We start from the raw sequence: 20,788 nt of genomic DNA, 5'->3' as shown, positions 1-20,788 counted from the left end.
GGGTCGAATGAGATCTCCGCGTCTTCCGGCAAGAGTTCGCTCGCTGAGAGAAATTACCCAGAGTAGAGGTTAGCGTAACTCCGAATAGCCATTCGTTATTGGCGGGAAAATCTTAGAGCGGGAAATTCTAAGTACAGAGAGCTTCAAATAAGGAAGCTTTGAGGGATAGACCAGTTACAGTTTGGTCCCGTAGTCTCAGATAGAGAGACGGAGGAAAAGAGAAGAAAGGAGAGAACTCAGGACAAGTTGAAGTCTAGGAGCAAATTGGAGGAGGAGATAGTAGAGACGGAGGAAAGGAGAAGAAAGGAGAGAAGTCAGGAGAAGTTGAAGTCTGGGAGCGAAATTGGAGGAGGAGACAGTAGAGAGGGAAACGGAGACAAAGGAGGAGTTAGAAGAACGGAAAGAAGGAAGGAATTAGCGGGAAAGAGAGAGATGAGTAGATGCAAGGACAGGGGGAAAATCGAACTCACACTGTAAATCACGGGATGAATTAGGCTGTCACTTGGTCGAGGGAAAGACGAGTGATTGGAAGTTATCGTTTTAAATTATCACATTTATTAAATTGTTATTGATTGAATTTCATCTTCGTGTTCTCTATAATTTAACCGTCGGCATTGCTGACTGGGGGCTCAGAGCTGTAAATCTACCTCGTCACTAATTTAACTTTCTAACCTCACGAGCCAGGGTGGAACTTTCATCATAATTTAGTTAAATTATATTGGAAGAACCCCACCCCAATGCGTGCAAACCCCACAGTGTAGCGATTCAACACTTATTTTACATGATAAGTTTAATAAATCCCAATATTTATTGATAATCTCACCTATATTAGGCAAACTTGGATGATATTCAATAACAAAAGGAATGACATCTTCATTACTACTTTTGATTTTACAATGAAAAGATTCAAGTTGTGTAAGACAAGATACTTTTTGGAAAGCAGTATTAATGATGTCAATAGGGTAATTTCCATTTAAAAATGCTGACCTAACTCTGTCAAAGATGATTTAAAAACAGCTTCATCCAAAATAATTCTTCTGTATCTTTTTGTTTGACTATATGGTATCCCATTTTTACATGATTTAGGATGGCATGAAGGATATTCAACATATTGATGAATATTCGTATTTTTAACACGAACCATGATAGTAATGTCATTATTTTCATTTTTCACGACATCTACGTCCAAAAATGACACTTTAGTTCGAGACATTGAATGTAAATTTTATTGTTGGACCTAATTTGTTTAAACTGTCTATAAAATAATAAAGGTCTTCTAATGAATAACTCCAAATCATAAAGATATCGTCTAAAAATCTTAACCATACATACGGTTTTAAGAGGCATCTATTTAGAAAATCATTTTCTAATTTTCCCATAAATAAAGATGCATAAGCAGGTGCCATAGAACTACTCATTGCTGTTCCCATTTTTTGGAGATAGTTTGTACAGGCCGTTAGTAAATTTAATTTATTTAGCTGCAGGGTTAGAGCACTTTAATACAGGGCGTTAGTAAATTTCTTGTTTATTTCAGATGCTTTTGGGGTGTCTCCTTTTAACCACATGTGCCTACATGGTGCATTCTGAACAATGCGCATGTGCGAAAGGACCCATAAAGGTCCGAGCTGGACCAAGTCTCCACGATCACGTTGTGGCTTCACTATCCGATGGAAACTGTCTGTCTTACAAGGAGCGTGACCAGATCGGGCCAGATGGAATTCTTTGGGCGAACATTGATTACAATGGACAGGTGTGTACATGTTTCGCTTGTAATTAAACATTTAAAAAATATATTTTGTATGAAGTACACCGTGATATATTCACTTACTGTTAAAGAAAACAATATATCAGCACGGAGACAATGAAGGTATTAATGTCCACACATGTTCAAATTTATTTCCACTCCAATATTGAATGATTATTTTAATTTTGCATGTGTGGCGTTCTATCATTGATTATTGCTATTCGTATCGTGATACGTACGCAATTAAGAGAGAGAGAGAGAGAGAGAGAGAGAATTGTACCATTCCAGATAACAATGTATTCGTCAAGACAAGTAACTTGATGAACGGTACAGAAAATATCTACGATTTTTGGTAGATATACAAAAATATTTCACGAGTGAAGTGGAAACATATTTTGTCACTAACGGCGAAAACACGAGTTACAATGCAACGTATTTTCACTCGTGAGTGAACTTTTTCCTTCCACCTACTCATAAAACAATGAATATATCTTTTGTTATATATTTTAAGGCAAATACCTTAATTTGTGTTTTATTTCTCTGTTATGTGTTAATGCCAATAATGGATTCATTACGACATAAATAAAAAGGAGTTACGAAATTTTACATTAAATTTAGGTCAGAGACGTATTGTAATTTTAAATGTACATATAGTGGTTAAGTTTATGCGTTTAGTGAAATCAATGAATTTTTCATAAGAAAACGAAGATAATTTTATTTTTGTTTACACATTTATTGCTTGGGTAGACACAGCGAACATTGCTGAAGTGGAGGCACACTAGCAACATGACATAACAGTCCAAGAGACTTCAGAGAGTGACAACATTAAGCAATATATATTTTATTGATTGTGAGTTTACTTGTACGGATCTTGGTTTCTGTCCTGTGTACTTCTGCATTCAGACGAGACGATTTTTGTGTTGGCAAGCGTGCAGTCTATTTTAGCAACAGAAGTTGTACCCACATTTCGGGTGTCACTTATTTGCAGTTTTCAATCGACACTTAAATGCTTGATTTCCCCATCGTTTCAAGACAATTATGATTGTGATGACAGCTAAAATCGCTACTTAAAATTTATATTACAATATGAAGTCAGTAGTGTTTCATAAAATATGCATACCATTTATCCTTGAGTGTAACAGATGGGAAACAAGATGGCCGCTATCGCTTCACCGGCTTGAAGCAGCTGTTCCGTTTTTTAGTGCCGTTTTCATGATATTTGTGCTTGTTACCTGTTTTCATTTACGTTATTGTGTTCATTATGTATTGGCTGTTAAATTCGTATGTGTTTCTTCATCTCCTTGTTTTGGAAATGAGAACAATTAGACTTTTTCTCAGCTGTCTTGCTCCACTGTTTTTGAACAAACCGCCATCACGTGATACTCGCCAGTCAACCCCTTTATGCTACGATGGACCCTCATTAATTGCTTAAATTAATCACTCCTTGGCTCTCCACACTACATTGTGCTCTAGACTAAACGAATTGGGACTACAATCATCATTACCTAAATGTAAACAGAAGCGAGAAAAGAAACATTGTTTCAAAGCTGGCCGGCGTAAAACAAGAAGAAGATTTCCAGTTATCTCCCTTATTTCGGTTCAACAATTTAAAAAAAATTCGACCGTTAATTTAGATAACCTAATTCAAATCCCCATTAATTCGTCAACCTTTGTGTCAACTATCCAAGAGATACCTCTGCGTATTGCATTATTCAATGCCCAGTAAGTAGGACCACCGGAAAAACGCACAGAAATAGTTAATTTTATCAACGACCAGAATATTGACGTCTTTTTCCTGACAGAAACATGGCTAAAAACATCAGGCGATGAGCCCAAGTGTGCGGATCTAACACCCACTGGTTACTCCATCAAGTCGTTCCCCCGTAATTCTCGCGGAGGTGGAATTGCTGTCATCACAAAGAACTCCATGATAAAACGTCTTAACCACACCACAACATTCAATTTCGACCATACATCGTTCGAACTAGTCCAAACCACATTCACACTGGAGCAAAGGTCAGTCCATTTTTTCTGCCCGTACAGCCCTCATCCTAGTAGAAAAAACAAGCAGGCTGACTCTCTCTTATTGGAGCAGTTTCCGAATCTCCTGGACTATGGAAAATCGATAGGTGGCAACCTAATTATTCTTGGGGATTTCAACTTTCACTTTGACTGTCCCGGAAACCCAAATACATCAAAACTCATAGATTCCATTACTGTTTTCAACCTCAAACAGTCAGTTAACCAACCCACCCATAAACATGGTCACATTTTAGACTGGATTCTTCATAGACCTGATGATAACATTCTACGGTCCTCCCTGGTATCCCATGACATTGCATCAGATCACTTCTGCATTATATGCCATCTTGACGTATCAGTCCCTAACCCTCCACCTTTATCTGCTACTAAGAGAAACCTCCGTATGATAAATAGAACTAAACTAATGCACGACATCCAAGGTAACCTAACAACTTGCTTACCTACTACAGCAGAACAACTCGATAACTGCCTGCGTTCATTACTTGACAAACATGCCCCAGCTACCAAGTGCAGAGTATCAATTCAAAAGTGTTCTCCATGGTATAGCAGTGTTAGGGACCAGCTACGCACTGTTAATAGAGACCGCCGTAAAGCTGAGAGGCTTTGGCTTTCCACCAGACTCACTATTCAAAGCAAATCTATGAAGCCGCTAAGAAGAATGTCACAGATATAGTCCATGCAGCGAAATCAGCCCACTACACTACTACGATCATGGAAAGTTTCAGCTGCAAAGAGCTCTTCGAGATTACAAACAAGCTAACGTCAAGGAACAAATCTACACCACTTTCAACTACATTTTCTCCAGTTGACCTTCCGGACATGTTTGCAAATTTCTTCCGTGACAAAGTACAAACCATTAGAGATAAGCTTGACACCACAATTTCAATTGACTCGTCGTCACCATACAGTTGGGATACAGAATTTGGGCGGCAACCATTAGCAGCATTTGAACCCGTCTCTATGGATTTCGTATCTCTATGGATTTAGTACGTACAATCGTGATGAAGAGTGCACCAAAGTCATGGGAACTTGATCCAATTCCAACATCACTGCTGCTTGAGTGCTTAGATCCAGTATTGCCTTCACTAACTGATGTTATTAATACCTCTCTCTCATCTTCAAAACTGCCATTGTAAAGCCTCTGCTGAAGAAACCGACACTAGACCATAACGATTTAAAGAACTACTGCCCAGTTTCTAATCTCCCATTCATATCAAAAGTCTTAGAAAAGGTTGTTCTATCCCAGCTTGTATCTCATCTAAATTCAAACAGTCTTTTTAGCAATGTACAATCTGTATATCGCCCTTGCCACAGTACTGAAATTACTCTTCTAAAAGTAGTTAATAACATTCTCTCTGCGTTGGATAGCGGAAAGATTACAGTCCTCACCCTCCTTGATTTGTCTGCAGCATTTTACACAATAGACCATGATATATTACTTCACCGTCTCCAGCATGTATTTGGAATTCATGATACAGCCTTACTGTGGTTCAAGTCCTACTTGGTCAACAGGACACAAATTGTATCGGCAAATGGAATACACTCCAGCCCAGTTGATCTATGTTGTGGTGTTCCACAGGGGTCTGTTCTTGGACCTGTTCTGTTCATTCTGTACACTCAGTCGCTCTCAAGTGTCATAGATCATCATCCAGTGTCTCACCAATTGTACGCTGATGACAACCAAATATACAAATCTAGCCACCCAACTGAAGTTGATGCTACCATCCAATGTATAGAGAGGTGCATTCCGATGTGAAATCATGGATGACGTGTAACAAGCCGCAGATGAATGATGATAAAACTGAGGCCATTCTGATCACAACACAAATACTTTCTCATTCACATCCTTTACTTCAAACAATAAATATCAGCAACACCAACATTAAATTCACACAATCAGTACGAAACCTAGGTGTTACTCTGGACAGTACTCTCACATTGCACCAACATGTCATGAACACATGCAAGGCTGCATATCTTGAGCTGAGACGCATCAGCTCAATTCGCAAATATCTTTCAGTTGATGCCACTAAAACACTTGTGTGTTCATTAGTACTTTCAAGACAGGACTATTGTAACTCAGTTCTGTCTGGTTCATCTCAATATTTGCTCCAGAAACTTCAAAAAGTTCAACACACAGCTGCTCGGATCTTACTAAGAGTACCACGATCAGAGCACACCTCCTCGCTTCTCTGTACCCTACACTGGCTATCTATTCGATCCAGAATCAAATACAAAATTTGTTCTGTTATACGTTTCACTGTCGGACTCACTGTAGTCCAACATACCTATCCGACCGCACCCATGTGTACAAACCAGCAAGATACTTACGTTCCTCTTCTGACAATCGTATACTCATTATTCCCACCATGAAAACAAAGTCATATGGACAGCGTTCTTTTGCATACCAGGGCTCAGCAACGTGGAATGAATTGCCCACTGAACGTAGACACAAAGACAATGATCACGTTCAAGAGGGCTCTCAAAACTCACTTATTTCGACTGCAAGAACAAACTTAAAAGACCTAATAATGTTTCCTACCTTAAATATTCTCAGCATGTTTTTTAATGTTTTCTAATTTCATGGTGTTTGTTTTTTGTAATCATATTATATGTTTTTTATCTTATAGGTGTTGTCTAATGTTATAAAGTGCTTAGAGCTTCTGAAGATTAGGCGCTATACAAAGTCCTAATTATTATTATTATTATTATTATTATTATTATTATTATTATTATTATTATTTTATAATACTGTGTGATACAGAATATCGTATATTAACAGGTCATGTAAATTCATTTTTTGACAATTTGCGTGCTTCATGTGGAAAATTAATTATAAACGAAGTTAATACATAAAATGACCCTTAAATATTGTTCGATTATTAATTCTTCTCTAATAACTATGTTATCAATGATATATATCAACTTAGTCTAATGCCACATCCATTAAACAAATTTTCACCTTTGTTTAGCTACCATTTCTTTAGATTTATTTTATTATTTGTTCATCTATTTCTCGGGGTATTGTCATTCGATGCCTCTTGTAAGTTATTGGTTTTTTCGAAGGAGATGCATGTCAAACTACCTGTCTATGGTTTGCAACCCTACACACCCGAATGTGTTAGGCGGCCTTAGTCGGAATTCAGTAGATGCAGTAACAAAAGTTAAACATTCCCTTTAGAAGAAACGAAGGGAAATAAGAACAATATGCCAGGAACTTTGGAAGCTAGGAGGCACTATACACATTTAGAAATGAAAACAGAATTGGTAATGGAAACTAGATACGCCGATTGACACAAACTAAAACAAAAGTGATGCTGTAAAATCGGTGACGCCTATCTGGTCCCAGCGGAGGATTAGACAATATGGTAGTGCCAATGTACCATCTCCAAAACTGGGAAAGTATCATGGCTCAGTAATATCAGTTCAATATAACATCACGCCCCATCTCAATTTATTAGGACCTACTTTCGGCAATCATTCTTGCCAAAACTATATCAGCTTAAACATACGCAGATGTAAATGGGTGTCTTATTCAGCCAAAGGAATTGTCCATGTTTGTGTATAAAATAACGTCATCTTATGTTCATAATGAAGTAACGTGATACGTTAAAAAATTAGTTTGAAAAAGACCAGGACAGGTTCTAAAGATCCATGCACGTCATACGAGGCTAAAGCTGGTTGTAAGCCGCTTTTACTGGCGTAGGTAAAAGAAACTGTCAGTGCTTTCAGCTATGACAAGATAACCGGGTGTGATTTCGGATTTACATCTGAACAGTTTTGATGGCAATACAAATACAATGTTTAATAACGAACGACTTGAATGAGCAATTAATTATGATTAATATGTACGTGTATATGATCCAAATATTGGATCAATGAACATAAAACGCACAGACTTAATAACGAAAATACAAATAAATGACCTTACACAGTACAGGGACAAGGGGTGAATAATTCACAATGATTTCACAATGAAAGAACGATGTGTTTTACTCAAATAGTAAAGAAATGTAGTATTTTACTCGTATAGTGAAACATTGACTCAAATAGTGAAATTATGTAAACAAAAAGGGACAGATATACAAATTATCTTTATAGTCCCAAAAACACACTGGGATTGACAAACCCAAAAATTTAGCCAACGCCTAAAACATTACATTTATGGAGTTACATTCAACCACCAACACATTCGGCTACCAGTCACACTGGCCAATCAAGCCGTCAGTATTCCAGGTTCGTCAATCAAATAGTCAGCGCCCACCAATCTCGGTCAGCAACGCCTTATTACCTCTTACTCGACCAGCAACACTTTATTCAGCTCTACGGCTGCAATGGTCCAGCTTCACAACTGCTATGGTCGACTTCTAGTGTCGACTCCGATCACTCCGATAACTGGTCAGCTCTAACGCTGATCACTCTGGTCACTCGAGTCAGCTGAAAATACATCTAACACCGTGAACTATTTATGACACGGGCATATACGATAATACGTAATGATGTTATATACGTTAAGTTATACAGATTACATTATCGGCACAATAATTACAAAGCAAAAAACAGGTTCAGAAGTAAACCTAACCGTGCCCGACAAGAATCCTACGGTACTAAACATTTCTTAAAAATGCAGCTTTATTTTGCTAATATAAATCCCTTGCTAAGTCACAAACCAGAATGGAAAATATTTGCATTACACTACGTAAACCGAAGCTACATAGCAAACATACAAAAAATAAACGTGGTAGTACAATAAAAAATAATAAAACACATACCTCTACAGCTGAAGATGTACAAGTCCTTAAAGTAGACCGTTCACTGACAAGACGTTCCGTAATGTAACGATTTAATGTTACTGTGAGGCATTCATAGACAGACGAAGTCGTTATACATTGTCTGTGCGCTGGAAACATTCGGTTTTCCCATTAAAAGCACGTCGCACGTGCGGCATAGGATGAACCAAACTCACTATTTCGAAATATTGTACATTATACATAAATCACCCTCGGGTATCGCTGTACACAAAAAAGAAATCCGAGTACATGTATTTAATAAATAAAAGAATTTATGCAATTCCGTGACATTAACATCTGGACCAGTGATATTTAATAGAGTTTTATAGAAAGGAGACGATGAAAAGTGAACAATTAATTAAAGTGTTATAGTTGCTGGTTCAGGGCTTGCATCACTAAGAAACACATCACTTCACTGTGACTTAACACAAAATGCAACGTAAATTGAAGCACGAAAACATAAATTAGTTCCCAGTTTCGTCTAACACTTTAAACATACATTGGATTTCATCAAATTTGATTGACTTTCCTTCATTTATATGAGAATCGAGTTTATATAATAATACATTTCACGAATAACTTAAACATATAATGTTTAGTTTATTACCTTTATGATTCTTCTCTGCAAAACTCTTCTCCAACAGTCTATTTGTGTGGATATGTATCGAGTACCAAACTCTCGGTTTTGCATTAGGTATACAAGTCTCGTTCAGAAGACTCTCGCGTGGCTCAATGAGATCACTGCCATCTTGCCATCTCAGCGTTTGATAAAATGCTTCATTGATTAGCAATGGAATGTACTTCGATAACACAAAAATTGGGGAAAGTAAACCTTCAAAGATGCTTCTACCTAAATAGAAATGTATATATCTTTTTTTGCAACCAGACCTAGCCATGTTCCAACTGGAAGCTTTAAAGGGTATCATTGAATATCGCACTGCAATCGGGTGCTGTTGCAGATGGCATTTGTCAATCAGCAACGGAACGCGAAAGATGGAATCATCTTGTCAATAAATTGGTGTTTATAACATGTTATCAGCCGATGAAATCATTTTCTCAAATTTTGGGAAAGGTACTACCATTAGAAGATCTTTGTTTGGCGGGGATGACAAAATGTTTACTTGAGAGCTGGAACCGATCACTTTACGAAGCTATAGTGTTCTTTATGAGAAAGAATCAGTCACATAACCATCTCTATTTTCCAACACATAATTGAATTCTTTAGTCGTATTTCGTCATATTCAGGTTACCTCTTTGCACTGAAAACTTCCCTGCGCTGAGACCTTTTTACCTCGTAAAATCCAACATAAAAGTCTCAATCTGTCAAGCTAAAACTTCGATCGTATTTTCAGGAATTATTCCGAACCCGTCCGAATCCCACATGTGATCTGGCAACAATGCTTGAAACATAACCAGAGGTCCTGATCTGACACGCACATTTTCATGCAACCAGAGGAGTAGTGATTTGGGAACACGTGGGAACGGCGTTCCCTTACATTTTTGTGCTCAAAATTGTACCCTCGCCCCCCGCCCCCAAATCTGAATAAACATGTGTTCCCTCACTTCATTATTCCGTTCTCTCACTTCTTTATTGAGCACTACACTAATGCATACAGCCACATTTGTATGTAGATTGAAGTACCTGTAGAAAATCCGACCTTCTGACGTTTTTTTTTTTTTTTCTTGTTTCATCTGATACTTTTGATGTACATGTTGCACTATTGAAAACCGGGCATTCACTCTATTCGTATACTTTCGCCTTCGAACTAAGTGGTAATAATATTAACCCAGATATCTATATTTTCTGGAACATACTGAAGGCAAAAATAAAACTAGTTAAAACCAATATAAGCATTCCTAGATTTTGCTTAAAGTAACATATTATCCCTAAGTTTAAATGCTCGGGAACTCTTTTAAAATTTTTACATTCAACCCTATGCAAAATACAAAACTATGGAAAATTATCTTAATTGCATATCGTGCTTACATAACCGATTACGTCAAGCATCTTATGACACTGGAATTTCAATCACGGCAACATTTACTCAAGCGAGATGAGATCGGAATAGATCAGCTAGATGCTACCAATCAGCAAGGAATGGGAGCGGGCGAACGTTTCGACGTATTTTCCTCACCTAATTTGGAAACGTAGTGTTCGTACATATTGGGTAGACAGACATTTCCCTCCACATCTCTCTATTTTGCTGTTATATGTAATTCAGAAGCCTAAATATTTGAAATTTGTGTAATGTAAAACAAGCGTCTTAAGTTTAAATTCAATGAATGTTGGTATCAGTATTTTGGTATCGCTGGATTAAGAGAATTATCAAATTTATTAACAAGGCGAAGTAGTTGTTGTTTTTGTTATAGGGTTTAACGCCATTTTTCAGCACAAGATAGGCTATACATGGCGGCCAGTATTAATGGTGGAGGAAGAACCGGGAAAACACGAGAAGCTACCGGCAAGCTTTCTCACATATCAACATTTGCCGAGCCCGAGACTCGAACCCACGCAGACAGAGGTGAGATGGCAGTGATCCGTGACGGAGAGCGCTTTGGACCACTCGGCCACTCGGGGCCCCCAAGGCGAAGTAAATGGTGCTACTACGAAACAGGCAAATTTGAGGGTTCTTCAATAATTTAACATGTATTCGTTTTAATTTTTACCTTAAATAATATATCTTTAATCTCACTTATGTACTTACAAATTTGGAAATATTTTTGTTATTATTTTAACAGATCACGTGGATTCCAAAAATATACGTTAAAATAGAGCCCTGCAACAAAGACAACTTGAAGAAAAGAGCAGGTACTGCAAATACTTCAAATAGCACAGTAATTTAATACATCCGACTTTTCCAATATCTTTTTAAATAGTTCGATAAAAGACTTCTCTCTTTTTATTTCAGTTAGTGACTTCTTAGGAAAGAAATCGAGTTGGAGGTAAAAACCGGCCAATCCCTTAAATTTGACTCAAAAGGTTTTAATATCTTGTTATGTTAATGCCTCGATCTAGACTTGACTCAAAAGGTCCCTAATATCTTGTTATGTTGATGCCTCAATCTAGACTTGACTCAAAAGGTTCTAATACCTTGTTATGTTGATGCTTCGATATAGAATTGACTCAAAAGGTCCTAATACCATGTTATGTTGATGCCTCAATCTAGACTTGACTCAAAAGGTCTTAATACCTTGTTATGTTGATGCCTAGATACACATTTGACTCAAAAATTCCTAATGCCATGCAATGTTGATGCCTCTATTTAGACTTGACCTAAAATGCCACAGTAGGTCTACATAGTTACGCTGATGAATCACTCGGTGATTGAAGTAAATTATTTAATAACAAATTTCTTATGAAAGCTTTCATAAAAATATGGGACAGAGGTAGTATTCATTGTTCGTTTTATTTAAATCTGTCTTATCTATTATAGGTCAGAATAAACCTTGAACTCTGTACATTTTTATATTTGTATTTTGTATTGTTTTCTTATGTTCATATTGCGGTTTGGTGTTTTAACTGCGCATAAGCGTATTTTGACAACGCTTAATCAAAGCAAATCAATCGGTAATTTCTGACCATTTTTTCACATTTTCCTCTGCCTTGTTTCTTATTTAATGAGCTGCTTAGACCGCACGTCGTTGAAGGAATATAAGACCTAAACCAAAACAAAGTGTTTCACTGGCTTTACATAAAATCATTTGATTCCTTTCTCCCATGATAAAGGTGGATATCCTTTAAATATGGTTCCTATAGACACTATGTGACTCAGTCATCTTAATTTGGTGTGACGTTTGTTGTTTGATTTGTTTTCTCGGGGATGGGGGAGGTGTTCGAAGTCAGATTCACATAGATATACTGTAAACTTCTAACTCTTTGTTAATGCAAAGGTGTGCAGTTTTCAATTGCTTCCAAAAAATATCAAATATACTCTTTTTTGTATTCTTTAAACTAAAGTTTGTCCTTGGAGGAAAATAAATTAGACAACAAAAATAATAGTGAGTTACAATTAAAATCAGTCATTAAATATGCAAAGTGTGTTATGGTCCATAATATTGTATCGTTATAAGAATTATCTACTATACAATGAATGACGTTTAATTACAATGCTCCGAAGTGGTAACGGGTGAAAAGGATCAAACTATTATTATTATTAATAATATTATTATTATTATTATCATTATTATTATTATCTCTGCTGTTGTTGTTATAAAAGGTAAACATCCCTACTTTTTAGTATTTCTTTCTTTTGAAAATTTATTTGGTGTTTCCTCTGGTGTGCATGCCAATGCAGCCTAAATGTTCTAAAAAAAGAATTTACTTCTAGTTTGTCCTTATATTTTGTTGGCAATCTCTCACTAAAGTCTATAAAGATAATATTAGAATTATTACATTCTATCTTTGTGACAGACCAGTGTGCCTGCACCTCTACGGATAGCGTACACTTGCGAGCTGGAGCTAGTCTGCACGCTCAAACCCTTGCAACGTTGACAGTTCATCAATGTCTGACGTACAAAAATAACAAGCATGCGGCGGATGGTTATACTTGGGTCAACGTGGATTATCACGGTCAGGTGTGTTTGTGTATGTGTGTTTGTGTTTTTATCAATGTCTGACGTGCAAAAATAACAAGCATGCGGCGGACGGTTATACTTGGGTCAATGTTGATTATCATGGTCAGGTGTGTGTGTGTGTGTGTTTGTGTGTGTGTGTGTGTGTGTGTGAAAGTGACAGAGTATAAAACAAAGAAGCAAACGAGGGAAATTGCGCAGGCCTTATAATTTATGACTTCTTGTTCAATTTAATTTAGGACTTCTTGTTCAATATTATTTAGGATTTCTTGTACAATTTTATTTAATACTTCTAAGCAGTATTATTTAGAATTTGTTTGAAATATTTTTAGGACTTGTACAGTATTTATAATTTTTTGTACAATATTATTTAGGACTTTTATAATTTCTTGCATCATAGTATTTAGGACTTTTTATTCAATATTTTGATTCACTTTAGTTAGGATTTATTTCACAGTATCATGTGGTGTCCAAAGTATTCATCTTCATATTTGAAACGATTTTGCCATCACGAATATCTTGCATTTTTCAATATGTCTGTTGAATACAGATAATATGCAACTGTTTTATATCAAAAATGGTTTTTCTTTGTCATTACGTTTCTGCCCACTTACAGGATGCGTGGATTGCCGAAAACTATGTGCATATTGGATCATGTACGACGGGACCCCACACTAACTGTAAGTCTTATTGTATACTACTTATACAATGCTGCCAAGAATACGTGTTAAGAACGCGTCTTCTTTTGTATAGAAACAGATCAACTGCAGTGATTTAAGAATAATGCTTTGTTCAATTATTGTCAGCGATGAGGAAAATCACTTTGGTTGTAAACATAAACTCAGATCATATGACTGCTAAGCTCACCATTTTCAAGGATCTGACGACGTCATATCAAAACCAACTTAACATTAGTTTCGTTCCTAATCTGGAAAGTAAATATTAGTAATTATTTTTGTCTGCATATTATTCGGTATAACTGGATGAAGTATGTAGAGAAGCACACATATAAGTACAAAAAAATCCATACTTTCAATGCACCAGTTAGAGACTATCTATTATATATATATATATATATATATATATATATATATATATATATATATATATACAGAGAGAGAGAGAGAGAGAGAGTATTATGACCTCACCATATAAACACGTGTAACTTATGTTTGCTCAATAGCTTTTTAAGGACTTCATTGAATTGGACTAAATTTTATATAGTTCTCTTCAGTAAGAGTACGAACGTCATATTCTATATTTGCTGTTAGTTGGTAAAGATTTGCTGAGTTATGGCTCATTTTTGACTGAGAACATTGCCATTAAATTTCGTTTTTGCTCAAAAGCTTGTGTAAGATTTCATGGATTAAACTGAAATTTAGCGTGCGGTTTTACATTAAGGTGACGTAGGTCCAGTTTCATTTTAACAATTGTCTGGTACAATTTATGTAGAAATCGCCACTATTTAACTTAGAATTTTGCTCATTAAATACATCATAGGTCTGGCGTCATCCTGACGAATGAACACGTTGCTTGGTATTGTCTATTGCACAAACATTTATAAGAATAATAAAGCTCACTCTTCATCCTGGTGAATCTGGTGTATCAGGAGAAACAGGAGAACTGAGTCCGAGTCCAGAAAGCGTGGACCTTAGATAGACGATCTCTACTTGTTCGTAGTGTCGGGACTCAAAGGAAGTTTGCCTGCTGTATTAAAAGCTTAGTACCGATGCAGTCTTATCAAGCTATTCTAAGCAAAGGGGCTAATATCAAACTATATTGCTTTGAATGTCAAAGAATTTATAAAGAAATAATTTTTCATAATTGCATTCTCCAAAATATAGCTAACTTTCAGCCGACATGGACACATATTATGAAGAGAGACAAATGATTGGTTTTATTTAATCATAATCAATTTTAAGTAGTTGTTCTCAAAAGAGATTGTATATTAGAGGTGCGAAAATGTTGCATGTAATAACGTATCATTGGTATCCATTTTTACTATTTCAAAGCACCAGGAGTCCACAACAATGTTAATTTAAGCGGTTGTCCCCATATCGTAACCCGAGCTGATTGGGGAGCTCGGGCCCCTACACATCCCTTAATACACCTTCCAGCGACTCCTAAATATTTTTTCATACACCATGGAGCTTCGCCACCTTGCCATACCAAGGAAGATTGTATTGCCAAAGTACGGTCCACCCAAGCATATCATATGGACGGCCGCCGTAAGTATTTACTGTGTGTTTTTATTTCTAATTTATTTACTTTGATTCCATTCATGATTAAATAATGGCAATGGTGTTTGAGGAATATTACAGAACAATTGTGTGTCCCTTCAGCGGCTAAAAAGGACATTATTTTTTCAATTTACAGTCGCAATTGATAGGGAAAAAAGTACTGACCTGTCATTTTATGAATAAAAGACGCGACCAATTAAGGAATGCTACGTCTATTGTGGTTCTTTCTGGATATACTAAACAAGAAAATATTTTACCATTTAACAAATCTCGGATTAATGTTACCAATTTTGATTAGTTTAATAAACCGGAGAATTAATATACTCATCCGGATATAAGTTTGTTCATAGGAGACAATTTAAAATTACTAAACTGAATCATTAGAATACCACATTTGAATCGTAGTTTACTAAATGAGCTAGTTGTGGTGGTTTCCATCTTACAAGCCTATTAATATGTTGGAGTTTAGTGTGGCCAAGTTTTCATTTTACTAGTGTAGGTGGTCTTTATTTACCGTAATTAATGCACCCCTTAGTATTTCAGGAATAGTCCCATACAGATGGCTACGAAATAATTTATGACCAACAAAAGTAACTAACCAATATTCAAAGTTCCTGTTTTTAATGTGTATAAGTTCGATTTCACATTGCCAAAGTGGAGTAGGAGACGAAAACAAAATGCCATTTAAGATTTCTAAAGAACAGGTCTGTATCGAGCCAACAAGGAAAATAAATTTCAACAGAAACACTACGTATTTATATTATCTCAAACTTTTCATTACAGAATATTCGGATGTTGGTTACAATTTTCTGGTGGGAGAGGATGGTAATATTTACGAAGGTAGAGGATGGGACTATGTTGGTGGACATACGTTGCACTATAATAGTGTCGGCCTGGGTAACATTTCACACCCTTATTATACAATGATGTTATTTCTTATCTTTCATGCTAAATATTCTTAATAATATCATCAGGTAAGTATGTAACGATTTCTCAAATTCCTTTTGCTGATTACAGAAATGCACTAAACAGGTTGGCAACATTCGGACACTAAACAATATGGCGACGTTACCTTGTTGGTACTTTACCTATAGGCCTTCATATTGTACTGGGATTTCAATAATAGTGACTTTGCGATATTAATGACTTACGTTGATATTGACTAAAGAAGTGTGTGCGCGAAAATCGTTATACCGTAACACTCTTGAAATTTTCAGTGAAAAGGACATTGAAATAACGACAATAAATACTACTACTCCTACTGCTGCTACTATTACTACTTCAGCTATTAATACTATCAATAAAACGCCTGGAAAAAGCATTGATTCAATATTCTAGAAAATGTGTCATAGTTTACAGTTTTCTGGAGTGATCGTTATTTCTGTCACCATTAATAGAACGTTACGTTACAAGATGTGGAATAAAGTCAACTCTGCCTAAAGTAGATGTACTTGAGATTTGAAAAAATGGCATCTAAAACACGTATCTGCAGAATTGAACTTTGTTTAAAAAAATAATTGATGAAAAGGAATTTAGCCAACAGTGCCTGATAAGTTATTTGATAATTCCGATGATAACGATTCTATGGTGTTATTAGCATTGTTGATGTTTCGCATAGTTTGACTGGTACTTCTACAAGATCACTCACCATCAGCTCCACCAGTTAGCACACACACACACACACACACACACACACGGATGGTAAGGTATAGGGTGGTCGTCTGCTTTGAAATGAAATGTACTATTTACAGTCTAATCCATCTCTTTCAGCGGTTTGTTTCTTAGGGAACTTCATGGATCACGTGCCAAATGACGCTGCATTAAATGCAGTGAAACAGCTGATTGCATGTGGTGTGGCTAATCACAAAATATCCAGCAGTTATATTCTTCATGGACACCGTGACGTGGGCCAGACAGCATGTCCGGGGACAAAACTGTATGACCTTATCCAATCATGGCCGCATTACAGCAAACATCAGGCATAATTTACGCAAAAAGTGATCTTTACCTGTTTAATGGTTTCTTTATAAAAGTACGGACTATAAGAAATCAATAAAAATGTATTTAATTGAATGAATCACTTGTACTTTGCAAAAGAGAGATTATTGCAAGTGATGGTAGCACTCTGTCACTCGCCGCTTCAATAACACTTTAGAATCTTAAAAGCTGCAGTAGTGTGCCACTCTACTCACTTTTTATTTACATTTTGAGTGAGTAACACAATGCCAATTTTGACCTTCAAATTTAATTGTTATCCTCCAATAACTTCATGCCCTTGTATTAACAACTAAAAATTGTGTATTGTTTAAAGGGGCACAAGACACGGGAATACCCTTATAAAACTGGATAAGTGAAACTCAGTAAATTCGGATATAATACGGTTTCCTACTATCTTAAAATGATTTTACTGAACCTGGCCCAATGACATTTTACCGTTTCCGTTTCAAACATTTATCCTGGTTATTTTTTAGTAAGAAATGCTGTACAAACTATCAAAGTATACTGATTATAACACTGATGTCTAATCTTTATTTTACTCTTTTGTGGGCCTCGTATGCTGAATATTAAAAAATCATATCCAATCATAATTGTACATCCGCATGTGTAAGTATAAAAGTGGATATAACGACTTATATAACGTTTTGTTCACTTTTATCATCCGTGAGGTTGTCATAGATATATGTTGCGGATTACCACAGTATAACATACACTGTTATCCAGTTTAATGATACGCTTTGATTGTTTATTGTTATGTTTTGGTAGTTCATAAAATTACTTTGACATGTTATTTTTATAAACAAAACAAAAAAACAACACAAAAAAATACTGCTAGTCCAATCTGCCGCATATATTTACTTTTTCTTATGACTTTGTGCGTCCTCTAAATGTACCCACGCACTTTTAGTTCATAATAGAAAGACAAAATTTGAATTGATACTACCGCGATTGCAACGAAATTATCCCTATTTGAAATAGAATTATGTCCTTAATGAGATAAGATGAAGGAAAGTTAACATTTTGAACAACAAACCAGCCCAGCAAGAAAGTATTTTGAAACGATATATCATACACTAAACGATATATCATACACTAAACTGTTTCTCAGCTCCTTAGAGCATACCATATGATGTTTGAAACCATTAACCTAAGGGTAGGTAAAGAGGATCTCCCATATAGAACATTTACAATGCATATAAATGTCATACATAAATGTAATTATCCAAATATATGTATATGCAATCTTATTGCAATCGCAATCTTTGTTCTTTAGCTTATGTATTTTTTTTCACTGATAGGTAATGTTGAATCCGTAATTAATTTAACGTTATTTTCCAAGCTTCGAAAATGGTTGTTCCCTCAGCAGAATTTTTCATGAGGCATTAGCAAGACAATGAATTGTGTCACTTAGTTGCCACTTCTTTAAAACATTTTATCACGATTTTGAGGAAATGTAACGTAAAAGATTACATTCAGACTTCAGAATTTTTCCCGTGGCTTCTAATTGCTGTTTACCTTTAAATGAATAATTTCATGATCTAAACTGCTTTAAAATTATGTTAATCCCACAATGTCATAAGCTACCCATATATTGCTGAAAAAGTCTTCGGTATGGACGTAAGATGAGGCTGATCACGCTCACTTCCCAAAAGTATGTTAAGGAAAATTACAATATTGCATATTACTTAGCTGACACTAAGAAACATTTTACGAAATTTAAATCTATAGCTTGAAGTCTTACTTCAGCCGAACCATGTTTGTATGTTCATTTGTATTGATTGTATGAAAAGTTGCAATTATTCCGAGTTAGCAGAATGGTACAGTTGCTCTCAGATATCTAGATGCAAGAACCAGTATAATGTACACGCATGTAGATAATTCATATTCCAGACCCATGCTCATTTTGTTGTCCTGCATGATTCTGTGCGAGTGACCGCCAATTTGTCCAGTGCTCACTGCAACAACAGCAACAAAATTTGTATCCCATTGACAGTGACACGACCTCAGCTAAGATTTGAGCACATTATGTCTCCTGTTAAGATAGTTTCTTGCATATCAGATAATAAAAACAATTTATAGCTTTTTAAACATGTCTAACACAAGGTATGAAATTCGGGTCAACGAATATGGTATCTGGAAGTGCTGTTAACCTAATCATAAAACGCAGTAAGCCGCTTCTCGCACAGAAGTAAACCGTATCAGCGATTGTTTGCAATCGTAATAAACGATATCCCTGCAAGACGTATACATGTTGAATTTCTAAACAAATACAGCATATATCAGTGTAAGATGCAGCAATATTAATGTTCTCTATGGTTTTGTTGGCTACATTAATCTGAACGCAGCTTAACCCATAAATTTCCACCACAAATGTCTTTAAGTGTCAGGTACAGAAGTTGAACAATCAGATGGTTCTAGTTTGCTCAGAGAATTCATACGTTTTGAACTATTCTTTGCCTCTTCCATTGCAAAACAAAGATGTTTTGATATGTTCTACTTCCTTCTGTCGGAAAATGAACAGATTTATTTTGTTTATGAAAGAATCAAGAACGAACTTTCAACGCGTGTCCAGTCTACTAGGGCTGATACATTTCTGCTCGTAAAGAGAGCTCATATCAACGTGAATTACTGCATTCCTTTTCAAGGTATTTAGTTTTTAGAACATTATTGTCAACTGAAAGCTGTAAAAAAATTGGAAAGGAGTTGAGCTTTTGAGAACGCCCAAAAATTTTTGATCAGTTGGGTATTCTTGATTTTCGTTCTTCTGCTAAACAGTTACCAGTTAAACAGCTTGGAATTATCAAATAAATATGTTATGTGAAAAACAGGACGTTAATTGTTTTAAAAGTCCAAGATGATATGTGCATTGTAGCATAGTTTCTTTTACAGGAGTTTAGAATGCGCACAAACCAACACACTGTGAGAAATCTCCATGTTATCGCGATGTTAGCATTCCCATTATTACACAGTAAGTAATTATATGTGCCCGCTATACTTACGCTGTGTCTATTTCATATTAAACAGTTATTTAATGGAATTTATACTATACACAATTTGTTTGTGTCACATTACTGCTGTATTAGTCCACTTAACATATTTATAATAATTTATCACATAGTCGGTACACTTTGCCTACAGTGTGTGCATTTTCATATTTTTTATATTCTACATGTAAACATATCACTTTATGTGATTCTGATTGGTCTAAATAAGCCCGTGAAATTATTGTGCAGTATTCTCTTTGCTGATTGGCTGTGATCATGGGAAAACTTTTTAAACTCCGCCTTCTGGAATTTATTGTTTTCATTGAACATTTTAGAATGCCATTTTTTATTCGACTTGCGAAAGGGAATTTGGAAAAAAAAGGTCTCTTTTGTTTCAATATTGCCAATTTACCCCCA

At 35.8% G+C, this 20,788-nt stretch overlaps 1 protein-coding gene across 1 annotated transcript in view; it reads left to right on the top strand.

Annotated features, from left to right (window-relative positions):
• Window positions 1-20,788, top strand: part of LOC149778366 (peptidoglycan recognition protein 3-like) — a 50,117-nt gene that overhangs the window by 3,066 nt on the left and 26,263 nt on the right. The window contains exons 2-8 of the mRNA XM_089938327.1: window positions 1,535-1,750; window positions 11,317-11,386; window positions 12,989-13,152; window positions 13,766-13,829; window positions 15,162-15,377; window positions 16,173-16,286; window positions 17,160-17,368. Of these exons, the coding sequence (XP_089794453.1) occupies window positions 1,535-1,750; window positions 11,317-11,386; window positions 12,989-13,152; window positions 13,766-13,829; window positions 15,162-15,377; window positions 16,173-16,286; window positions 17,160-17,368 (1,053 nt within the window). The remainder of the gene's footprint in view (window positions 1-1,534; window positions 1,751-11,316; window positions 11,387-12,988; window positions 13,153-13,765; window positions 13,830-15,161; window positions 15,378-16,172; window positions 16,287-17,159; window positions 17,369-20,788) is intronic.

The sequence above is a fragment of the Sinohyriopsis cumingii genome, chromosome 17 (assembly GCF_028554795.1).
Source record: "Sinohyriopsis cumingii isolate HCF-2022 chromosome 17, ASM2855479v2, whole genome shotgun sequence".
NCBI classification, from domain to species: Eukaryota; Metazoa; Mollusca; class Bivalvia; order Unionida; family Unionidae; genus Sinohyriopsis; species Sinohyriopsis cumingii.
The sequence above is the reverse complement of the archived record's forward strand: the minus strand, read 5'-3'. Positions and strand labels throughout refer to the sequence as shown.